We start from the raw sequence: 12,437 nt of genomic DNA, 5'->3' as shown, positions 1-12,437 counted from the left end.
GCCCCCTGGTAAACATGCTGCTTCCTACTATAGTATTTGTAGCTGGGGCAGTCATCTCTTTAAGCAGGGCACTCATCAAAAAGTCATCCAAAGGGCAGCTTTCCTTTCAGGCAGAGCCTCACTCATTTTCGCTGTGGACTCTGTTAACCCTTCCACCAGGTCCAAACCTGCAGCAACATATATGACCCACTATCTTGGGTAAATAGCTGCATAATTCTCTTGTTGGGCAAAGAAAAAGAGGCTTCTCCTTCACAGTTTCTTCCGTCCCAACCTTCTTTATGTCCTCATGTACACACTCACAGGATCTGCTGTAAGCTTCAGGCCAGAGGAAGGAAGGCCTGGCCCCCTAGTAAATATGCTGCTTCCTACTATACTGCTGGGTGCAACCACTGTCAGCTACTGGGCGTTCTGCGAATACCAACAATCTCATCTCCATTAACCCACAGTACTTATCCCCTCTCTTTTCTTGAAGGAGTTACCCAAGATAGTGGGTCATAATAACACTGTCTGATAAAAGAGAGGGAATGCTCACTCTGTCTGTAACAAACTTACAACTGTTCACGACCTGTTTGTTTCCAACGCTTTCAACCTTTCAGCAATTACTGAAACCTGGGTATCTTCCTCTGACACTGCTTCCATTGTTGCTCTCACACACGGTGGTTTCCACTTTAGCCACACACATAGGCCAGGTGAGAGACATGGTGGCGGTGTTGGCATCCTACTCTCCCCCTCCTGCTCCTATCAGTACCTATCTCCATTTCCATCCCTCTCCTTTTCATCCTTTGAAGTCCACTGCATTTGCCTGTTCTCCCCCTGTCTCTCAGAGTGGCAGTTATCTATCGCCCCCCTGGACCAACCTCCCAATTCCTTGACAACCTTTCTGCCTAGCTTCCTTACTTTCTCTCTACAAATACACCTACTCTAATTCTGGGGGACTTCAACATCCCCATTGACAACCCATCTGCCCCTGCTGCCTCTAAACTTCTCTCACTCACTAACTCCTTCGGCCTCTCACGATCTACCCTATTCCCTACCCACTGCGGTTGCCTGTCACCCATTTCCCATCTCAGACCACCATCTGCTCACCTTTAATCTTAATATACAGACTAAACCTACTTCCCCCCACTTGCCCCCGCACCTGTAGAAATCTGCACACTGTAGACCCTCCCCAACTCTTCAACCTTATTCAAATACACCTCCCCCACACTTCGACGATATCCTGCCCTGACCTTGCTATAACCCACTATAACACTACCTTCTCCTGTGCACTTGACTCTCTTGCTCCACCCCAACTTCGCAAAGCCCCACGTCGTCAGTTCCAGCCCTGGCACTCCCAGCAAACACGCCACCTGCAAAAATGCTCCCGCACTGCTGAACGTGCCTGGAGGAAATCCCGCTCTGAACCTGATTTCTTACACCTCTGCCCTTCACATAGCTAAGCAAACCTACTTCTCTTATATCCACTCACTCCTCAAACCCTAAAAGACTCTTCTCCATTTTCAAATCCCTCCTCTACCCACCTTCTCATCTGCATTCAGTGCCCAAGACCTGGCTGACTACTTTTTCAATAAAACACTCACCATCCGAAAAAACATCTCAACACAAGCCTGCAATCTCCCAACTTTGCTCCCAGTCACCCCCTCTGCCACTCTCTGCACCCTCCTCCCAACCACTGAGAGTGAAGCGGCTTCCCTATTGTTTTCCTCACTACTTGCCATCTGGACCCTATTTCTTCACATCTAATACCTTCTCTGTCTCCCACCCTCACTCCGGCTCTTACTCATATATTCAACCTATCCCTTTCTACCGGCTTATTCCCTGCCTCCTTCAAGCATGCAAAGGTCACCCCCATCCTCATAAACCCTCCCTTGACCCTAACTCTCCTGTGAACTACCGCCCCATATCACTGCTCCTGCTTGCTTCAAAAATCCTTGAAAAACTAGCTTTAGATAGTCTAACCTACTTCCTGTCCTCCAACTCATTGCTCGATCCCCTGAAATCTGGCTTCCATCCCCAACACTCAACTGAGACTGCCCTCACCATGGTTACTAACGATCTCCTTTCTGCTAAAAACAAAGACTACTACTCTATACTCATCTTACTTAACCTCTCTGCTGCCTTTGACACTGTTGACCATCCCCTTCTCCTACGGACTCTCAGCTCTCTTGGGCTCTGTGACACTGCCCTCTCCTGGATTCACTCTTATCTCTCTAACAGATCCTTCTCCATCTCTTTTGCTGGTGACTCCTCCTCTCCATTGCCTCTGTCTGTTGGAGTACCTCAAGGCTCTGTCCTGGGTCCTCTACTATTCTCTATTTACACTTTTTCACTGGGTAAACTCATCAACAGCTATGGCTTCAACTATCACCTCTATGCTGATGATACCCAGATCTACCTTTCCACCCCTGCACTCTCTCCTTCTGTCAATTCTCACATCAGCGACTGCTTATCTGGCATTTCCTCCTGGATGGCCTCTCACCACCTAAAAATAAACATGTCCGAGACCGAACTACTTCTAATCCCCCCCTCTAACTCTACTTTAGTTTCTAATTTTTCCATCACTGTTGGCGGCACCACTATCTCCCCATCACCCCAAGTCCGCTGCCTCTGAGTCACACTTGACTCAAATCTGTCCTTCATTCCCCACATCCATTTGCCCTCTTCATCCTACCGCAACCACCTACGGAATATATCCAAAATCCGTCCGTTTCTGAGTGCTGAAAATACTAAACAGCTAATCCACTCCCTGGTAATTTCCCGACTTGACTACTGTAATAACTTACTATCTGGCCTCCCTCTCTCCCTTTCAATCCATTTTAAATGCTTCTGCAAGGCTAATCCACCTCTCTCGACGCTCTGTTTCTACTGCACTTCTCTGTGAGTCCCTTCACTGGCTCCCCATTCACAGCAGAATTAAATTCAAAATTCTCACCCTGACCTACAAAGCCTTAACCAATGCTGCCCCACCCCACCTGTCCTCACTCATCAACAAATGTACTCCTGCCCGCCCCCTAAGATCCAACAATGACCTGCTTCTTGCGTCCTCTACCATCACCTCCTCTCATGCTAGACTACAGGACTTCTCTTGTGCATGCACCAACCCTCTGGAATGCACTTCCTCGAGCTGTCAGACTTTCCCATAACCTTTCCTCCTTTAAACATTCCCTAAAGACCTTTTTGTTCAGGGAAGCTTATCACTCGACTCATTAACAAATTAACTTCACTTACCTAACAGTTACCCTCATCTATCTCCTCACTAATATCATTCTCACCTTTGCAGTCCCCACCTCCTGTTTTCCATCCTCCTACCCATCTAGATTTCAAGTTCCCATGTGAATAGGGCCCTCAATTCCCCCTGTATTTGTCTGTAAAATTTTGTCTGTTATTGTATTGTTTCTCCGTTGTACTTTTATCCTTGTACCCATGGGCAGCGCTGCAGAATCTGTTGGCTGACTACTTTTTCAATAAAACACTCACCATCCGAAGAAACATCTTACCACAAGCCTGCAATCTCCCAACTTTGCTCCCAGTCACCCCCTCTGTCACTCTCTGCACCCTCCTCCCAACCACTGAGAGTGAAGTGTCATCCCTATTGTCTTCCTCACACCTCACTACCTGCCATCTTGACCCTATTCCTTCACATCTAATACCTTCTCTGTCTCCCACCCTCACTCCGGCTCACTTCCCTGCCTCCTTCAAGCATGCAAAGGTCACCCCCATCTAGATTTTAAGTTCCCATGTGAATAGGGCCCTCAATTCCCCCTGTATTTGTCTGTAAAATTTTGTCTCTTATTGTATTGTTTTTCCGTTGTACTTTTATCAGAATCTGTTGGCGCTTTATAAATAAAGAATAATAATAATAATAAAATCCTGTCCCGCAGACCCAAGACTCAAGGTACACTGCAGTGCTGGGAGATAGTCTCATATGGTTTAGTAAAGTGCTCATTGAAAAGAGCTGACAAACTCTTCTCAAGACTGCCCAGCATGGCCTTCATATTTTGTGGTAGAATAGATCAAAACTACTGAGAAACTTCCTGTGGCTCAGTAAAAGTCACTAAATATCTTGCTCTTAATATAGACAGTATTATTTCACTGCTACCTGGAGTAGTCTGTAGATTACCACCCGTGGGGTTTAGTTTAAAGGGATACTAAACACAATTTTTTTATTTCATGATTCAGATAGGGCATGCAATTTTAAGCAACTTTTTAATTTACTCCTATTATCATTTTTTCTTTGTTCTCTTGCTATTTTATTCTAAAAGCAGGAATGTAAAGCTTAGGAGCTGGCCCATTTTTGGTTCAGCACCCTGGATATTGCTTACTTATTGGTGGTTACATTTAACCACCAATCAGCGAGCGCTACCCAGGTGCTGAACCAAAAATTCATCACCTGGGTGCTTTTCAAATAAAATAACAAGAGAACAAAGAAAAACTGATAATAGGAGTAAATTAGAAAGTTGCTTACAATTGCATGCTCTATCTGAATCATGAAAGAAAACAATTTGGTTTAGTGTCTATCCTGCAATGGGAATAGGCCTCCAATGCTCCTGATCACTGGCTCCAATAGCTGGATATTATATACATCTCAATGAACGCTGCTGAGTATGCTGATGCCGTTGCTTGTAGTTGAGTACATACAGTCGATGGCTGCAAACACATGTGATACTGAGCAGAAGAGACAAGATTTTTATGGAGCTACCAATGTTTCAACTTAACATGGCTATTGCCCAGATTTTTTTTTTTTACTATACATAACTAAATATTTTAAAGGGGAATTACATTTCAAGTTAATTTAATTTTGGAATGTTTACTTTTTTGTGTTTTTTTGCACATTTACTTTTGTTGTTTTTCATTTGTGTATAACTTAATACTTACATATTTAACTATTATTCCAATCCATTTGATTTGAGCTATTTATATTTTGTAGTAAGATGTAAATTCATTGTGCCATTTTGCATTTGTACATATCTTAATGCTTTATTTTGTGTTTATTCACTTACATTTTATTGTGTTATTTACTTTTCCTATGTTTTTGTTGTTATTTTGCATTTGTATATAACGTAATGCTTTAGTTTATTTTTTGTTGCTTTAAATGTTTTTCTATTGTATTTAATGTTTTTTTGTTTTTTAAAAAGGCCATTTCAAAATGCATTATATATATTTTTTAAATGCATGTTGTTGTCCTGAATAAACAAACATTTTCTTGTCATGCTTGCAAAGGCTTCTTATTAATATTAGAAAAAAAAAAAGACAGGTAGGAAAAATAAGGTTTTTAGTAATAATGACTCTTTTCTGAGGTTGCTGCCAGCTCCAGTTCCTCCTTAACTGTGTAACCAAACCAAATATTTTCAGCGGCGCTAACCTTTTTAATAGGGCTTCAGCTGAAAGATCTTTAAGAGCCAATACAAATGTGCAAAACAGCTATTATTAGCTCTTTTGCAGATTTGTATTGGCCCCTGTGAAAGGCAATTTGTTTGCCGAAACGCGTAAAGCTTTTTAACTTACACTGGAACTGTTTTATATATATTTTAATTAAAGGGATATTCCAGGCAAAATATAAATGCACATAGATAAATTACATATTTGAATAGAAACATATTTGCAATATAGATGTATTGGCAAAAATGCTTCTAGTAAAAGTTATCACTGTTTTAGTGTTAACATTTTTCTCTGCACGTGCACGTGCACGTGAAGCACAGCTAGTTTTTCTCAGTGCACCAGCATTTTAAATATTGTAGCTGCCCAGAGTGCCAGTGGGGCTTGTATCATGTCAGCAATTAACAAATTGAGACCACACCAGATGGTATGAGCACCTTAGGCTCTCTGAACAAGTGCTGTGTTTAAAATGCTGGTGCACGGTGCATACTTAAATACACATTTGAAACCGCTATAGCTTTTATTACAAACATTTTTGCTAATACATGAATATTACAAAAATGCTTCTATTCAAAACTGAAATGCATCCATGTGGATTCCAATTTTGACTGGAATGTCCCTTTAAATTAAGGCATAGCTACCAAACTGTAACCCTGAATCAGCTGTCTCTTCAATAAACTCTACATTTTTGCACTTTATTCTTTGAGTATCTTCCTTTGAGTATAATTGTTCCAGTTTGAGGTACACCTGTTTAAAGATCCTTCAGCTCCACCAAAAATATTTGGTTTATTCTTATTAGCCAGTGAGTGTTAATAGGAAGTACAAAACCGATGCTGCTGCATGTTAATTTAAAATTAAACTGTTTATAATTGATATTTTAACAAGTTAATGTACGTCTTTTGTAAGCATGATAGAGTACAATGTCCCTTTCATCTTGTTTTGTTTTTTTAATGACATCCAAGTGTAAAAATAAATTGCTTTATTTCGCTAGAGCATTTTACTTTCAAACATATTTCTTTATTTTGCTAAATGTTTAACCCCTTTAAGGGGGTTAAACACATAGTTAAAGTTGTGCTTATACGCCACTCCAGATGAGGATAGAGCTTGGGAGCAAATAAGAATAGACATACATGCATATACTTCAAAAACTGGGTATATCCTCATCTGGTGCAGAGAGGGGGTGTTCCAGGAGTTCAACTTTTACCACGTTAGTGCTGTGGAATCTGTTGGCGCTCTACAAATACCTGATAATAATAATAAAGCAGTTAATCCTTTTAAGCACATAGTTAAAAGGGAGTTTGTATAAAAATAAATGTTCTAACAAAATAGAGCATTTTATTTTTACACTAGGACATTTCTTTAACGTGCTATTGGGAACTATGTCAGCAATAACATCTCACTTCCTCTTTCTCTAGGAAGAGTTTTACACAGCCATTTTTACCGCTACCCAGAGGCCTTCTCTTCCTCATCTGTAGTTGTTTTAGGTGCAGGTCCTTCAGGGGTGGACATTGCGACAGAACTTGCCCCCTATGCGAAACAGGTCACTTTGAGCCACAAGGGCCCACCGTTTAATTGGACCTTGCCAGACAATATGGCTTTTGCTCCTCCAGTGGTCCGTGCCACGCCTCATATTCTAATCTGTGAGGATGGGACCCATCTTAAGGCAGACACCCTGATATACTGCACTGGTTACAAATATCACTATCCATTTCTGGTGTATGAGGAGATGCAGAGAATCCTAGAAGGGATTAATGAGAGTCTGAAAGGAATCAGATCTCCTTTGGAATCTGAACAGGGACTTGAGACAAATGGGTTTCAGGAATCTGAGACATCATATAACAAAACCGAATGTCTGTTGAAACCTGAGATGGCTATTTTAGGGTTACTAGAAGATGACAAGCTTTTGTTGCCTGATAATGGACATGGTCACCTACCACCATTATATAAGCACCTTTTCCATGCCCGGTACCCCACCATGTGCTTTATTGGTGCCTGCAAGATAGTGGTTCCCTTTCCACTATTTCACTGCCAGGCACTAGTCTTTCTCTCTGCTCTTGAGGGGAAATGTAAGTTACCACCATCAGAGCAAATGAGTTTTGAATCCAAAGAAGAACTGAACAACTACTTGAAGGCAGGGCTGCCAGCCAAATATCTGCACCGCATGGAAAAAAGACAATGGGAGTATAATCGCTGGCTTGCTGAAATGGGTGGTTTTGAACCTTTGCCACCTGTGCTAGACAAGCTTTATGAGGCATGTCACACGTTCCGGAAATCTGACCCCTCGTTATACAGAAGCGTAAAGTTTGAAATCATTAACACAGATGAGTTCAAAATAATGTCATATGGACAGTTGTCATCCCATGATAAAGATACAGATCTGAATAGTTCTACTCCTAGCACCATATGAGGGGAGTGGAGAAGATTTTCTTTTTTTAGAGTGGTAGTCTTAGAAAAGAGTTTTATGTAGAAGAAGTAAAAACCTTTTTCTTTCTATAAGAAATGTATATCAAGAAAAATAAATATTACCTAAAACATATAGAATACAATATGATGCATACAACTAAAAATTTGTTTTATCATTCTCAACTAAACAGATAGAATACTCAAATAGTTTCTCCATTCCATTTAAAATAGATTGTTTGAATTTGTTTTTTTTAATAAGATAGATGTTTATTTTTCTTTTTTGAGTTGTCCCTATCAGCTAATGAGTTTTAGAGTTCCAGGACTCAGTTGTACACAAATATTCACGTAAAATAGCTTTTACTTAACCTTGTTCATGCCAAATATATTTTAACACATTTAACTGATGCTCTTTCATAGACATTATAGAAACATTTTTAATAATATGTCCCTTCAAAGGACCAGAAGTAATATCAGTGTATTTAAAGAGTTGTCTTATTGTCTTTGAATTGTTTATATTTTGATAGCGAAAGCTGAATAATTTGATTTATTTTAATTGTATTATATTAAAATGAAATTAAAAAGGTTGCTGTCATGAATGTAATCTAATAACTAAACTCTCATGTTGCAAATCAACAATGTTTGCTCTTGACAGCACAATTTCACAACAATAAGAAATTGAGGCACAATATTGTAGGTGTCTATAGCGAGTTAAACTCTGAGGGGGGCTGGTCCCGGTGTTCTGTCGAAAGTTGCTCCCTCGTCCAGATTTTCTACCTCAATATCCATGCGCACAATTACGTAATCGCACTCCACATGTGTTTGAAAAGAATGTGTGGAATGAGATGATGTAATTAGAAGCATGCACAAATTGAGGTAGCAAATCTAAATTTATCCTCACATTTATTAAATCGGCTACGTAGATGCATGCCTGCGTAGTTAAACATGCTTTTTTGACATTTCTACAGTCATTTTTGATAGAATTACACAAGGTTTTTCAAAGCGCACATCTAATACAAATTAAATAAAGTGTGTCTCCACTTCCACAGCTGTTTTTAATATGCACATAATGTATGTGATTACTAAAACTGTTGTACAGGCGGAAACACACTTTATTTCATTTGTATTAGATGTGCGCTCTGAAAAACCTTGTGTAATTCAGTCAAAAATGACCCAGTAGAAATGTTCACTAAATCATGTCTTTCTCCAACATAGGTGTGTCCGGTCCACGGCGTCATCCTTACTTGTGGGATATTCTCTTCCCCAACAGGAAATGGCAAAGAGCCCAGCAAAGCTGGTCACATGATCCCTCCTAGGCTCCGCCTACCCCAGTCATTCTCTTTGCCGTTGTACAGGCAACATCTCCACGGAGATGGCTTAGAGTTTTTTAGTGTTTAACTGTAGTTTTTATTATTCAATCAAGAGTTTGTTATTTTAAAATAGTGCTGGTATGTACTATTTACTCAGAAACAGAAAAGAGATGAAGATTTCTGTTTGTATGAGGAAAATGATTTTAGCAACCGTCACTAAAATCCATGGCTGTTCCACACAGGACTGTTGAGAGCAATTAACTTCAGTTGGGGGAACAGTGAGCAGTCTCTTGCTGCTTGAGGTATGACACATTCTAACAAGACGATGTAATGCTGGAAGCTGTCATTTTCCCTATGGGATCCGGTAAGCCATGTTTATAAAGATCGTAAATAAGGGCTTCACAAGGGCTTATTAAGACTGTAGACTTTTTCTGGGCTAAATCGATTCATTATTAACACATATTTAGCCTTGAGGAATCATTTTATCTGGGTATTTTGATATAATAATATCGGCAGGCACTGTTTTAGACTCCTTATTATTTAGGGGCTTTCCCAAATCATAGGCAGAGCCTCATTTTCGCGCCGGTGTTGCGCACTTGTTTTTGAGAGGCATGACATGCAGTCGCATGTGAGAGGAGCTCTGATACTTAGAAAAGACTTTCTGAAGGCGTCATTTGGTATCGTATTCCCCTTTGGGCTTGGTTGGGTCTCAGCAAAGCAGATACCAGGGACTGTAAAGGGGTTAAAGTTAAAAACGGCTCCGGTTCCGTTATTTTAAGGGTTAAAGCTTCCAAATTTGGTGTGCAATACTTTTAAGGCTTTAAGACACTGTGGTGAAAATTTGGTGAATTTTGAACAATTCCTTCATGTTTTTTCGCAATTGCAGTAATAAAGTGTGTTCAGTTTAAAATTTAAAGTGACAGTAACGGTTTTATTTTAAAACGTTTTTTGTACTTTGTTATCAAGTTTATGCCTGTTTAACATGTCTGAACTACCAGATAGACTGTGTTCTGAATGTGGGGAAGCCAGGATTCCTATTCATTTAAATAAATGTGATTTATGTGACAATGACAATGATGCCCAAGATGATTCCTCAAGTGAGGGGAGTAAGCATGGTACTGCATCATTCCCTCCTTCGTCTACACGAGTCTTGCCCACTCAGGAGGCCCCTAGTACATCTAGCGCGCCAATACTCCTTACTATGCAACAATTAACGGCTGTAATGGATAATTCTGTCAAAAACATTTTAGCCAAAATGAACACTTACCAGCGTAAGCGTGACTGCTCTGTTTTAGATACTGAAGAGCATGACGACGCTGATAATAATGGTTCTGAAGGGCCCCTAACCCAGTCTGATGGGGCCAGGGAGGTTTTGTCTGAGGGAGAAATTACTGATTCAGGGAACATTTCTCAACAAGCTGAACCTGATGTGATTACGTTTAAATTTAAATTGGAACATCTCCGCATTCTGCTCAAGGAGGTATTATCCACTCTGGATGATTGTGACAAGTTGGTCATCCCAGAGAAACTATGTAAAATGGACAAGTTCCTAGAGGTCCCGGGACTCCCAGAAGCTTTTCCTATACCCAAGCGGGTGGCGGACATTGTTAATAAAGAATGGGAAAGGCCCGGTATTCCTTTCGTCCCTCCCCCCATATTTAAAAAATTGTTTCCTATGGTCGACCCCAGAAAGGACTTATGGCAGACAGTCCCCAAGGTCGAGGGAGCGGTTTCCACTTTAAACAAACGCACCACTATACCCATAGAGGATAGTTGTGCTTTTAAAGATCCTATGGATAAGAAATTAGAAGGTTTACTTAAAAAGATGTTTGTTCAGCAGGGTTACCTTCTACAACCTATTTCATGCATTGTCCCTGTAGCTACAGCCGCATGTTTCTGGTTCGATGAGCTGATTAAGGCGGTCGATAGTGATTCTCCCCCTTATGAGGAGATTATGGACAGAATCAATGCTCTCAAATTGGCTAATTCTTTCACCCTAGACGCCACTTTGCAATTGGCTAGGTTAGCGGCTAAGAATTCAGGGTTTGCTATTGTGGCGCGCAGAGCGCTTTGGTTGAAATCTTGGTCAGCTGATGCGTCTTCCAAGAACAAGCTACTTAACATTCCTTTCAAGGGGAAAACACTGTTTGGCCCTGACTTGAAAGAGATTATCTCTGATATCACTGGGGGTAAGGGCCACGCCCTTCCTCAGGATCGGCCTTTCAAGGCAAAAAATAAACCTAATTTTCGTCCCTTTCGGAGAAACGGACCAGCCCAAAGTGCTACGTCCTCTAAGCAAGAGGGTAATACTTCTCAAGCCAAGCCAGCTTGGAGACCAATGCAAGGCTGGAACAAGGGAAAGCAGGCCAAGAAACCTGCCACTGCTACCAAGACAGCATGAAATGTTGGCCCCCGATCCGGGACCGGATCTGGTGGGGGGCAGACTCTCTCTCTTCGCTCAGGCTTGGGCAAGAGATGTTCTGGATCCTTGGGCGCTAGAAATAGTCTCCCAAGGTTATCTTCTGGAATTCAAGGGGCTTCCCCCAAGGGGGAGGTTCCACAGGTCTCAGTTGTCTTCAGACCACATAAAAAGACAGGCATTCTTACATTGTGTAGAAGACCTGTTAAAAATGGGAGTGATTCATCCTGTTCCATTAAGAGAACAAGGGATGGGGTTCTACTCCAATCTGTTCATAGTTCCCAAAAAAGAGGGAACGTTCAGACCAATCTTAGATCTCAAGATCTTAAACAAGTTTCTCAAGGTTCCATCGTTCAAGATGGAAACCATTCGAACTATTCTTCCTTCCATCCAGGAAGGTCAATTCATGACCACGGTGGATTTAAAGGATGCGTATCTACATATTCCTATCCACAAGGAACATCATCGGTTCCTAAGGTTCGCATTCCTGGACAAGCATTACCAGTTCGTGGCGCTTCCTTTCGGATTAGCCACTGCTCCAAGGATTTTCACAAAGGTACTAGGGTCCCTTCTAGCTGTGCTAAGACCAAGGGGCATTGCTGTAGTACCTTACTTGGACGACATTCTGATTCAAGCGTCGTCCCTTCCTCAAGCAAAGGCTCACACGGACATTGTCCTGGCCTTTCTCAGATCTCACGGATGGAAAGTGAACGTGGAAAAGAGTTCTCTATCTCCGTCAACAAGGGTTCCCTTCTTGGGAACAATAATAGACTCCTTAGAAATGAGGATTTTTCTGACAGAGGCCAGAAAAACAAAACTTCTAGACTCTTGTCGGATACTTCATTCCGTTCCTCTTCCTTCCATAGCGCAGTGCATGGAAGTGATCGGTTTGATGGTAGCGGCAATGGACATAGTTCCTTTTGCGCGCATTC

General features: G+C 41.3%; 1 protein-coding gene across 1 annotated transcript in view; it reads left to right on the top strand.

The window, feature by feature from the left end:
- LOC128663776 (uncharacterized) overlaps positions 1–8,362 on the top strand; it is a 51,849-nt gene extending 43,487 nt beyond the window's left edge. Inside the window, exon 6 of the mRNA XM_053718273.1 lies at positions 6,792–8,362. Within this exon, the coding sequence (XP_053574248.1) occupies positions 6,792–7,783 (992 nt within the window). The 3' untranslated portion in view covers positions 7,784–8,362. The remainder of the gene's footprint in view (positions 1–6,791) is intronic.
- The last annotated feature ends 4,075 nt before the right edge of the window (positions 8,363–12,437 follow it).

This window comes from Bombina bombina, chromosome 6 (genome assembly GCF_027579735.1).
Source record: "Bombina bombina isolate aBomBom1 chromosome 6, aBomBom1.pri, whole genome shotgun sequence".
Taxonomy (NCBI): Eukaryota; Metazoa; Chordata; class Amphibia; order Anura; family Bombinatoridae; genus Bombina; species Bombina bombina.
Note: the sequence above shows the minus strand (reverse complement) of the source record. Positions and strands in the feature narration are given on the sequence as shown.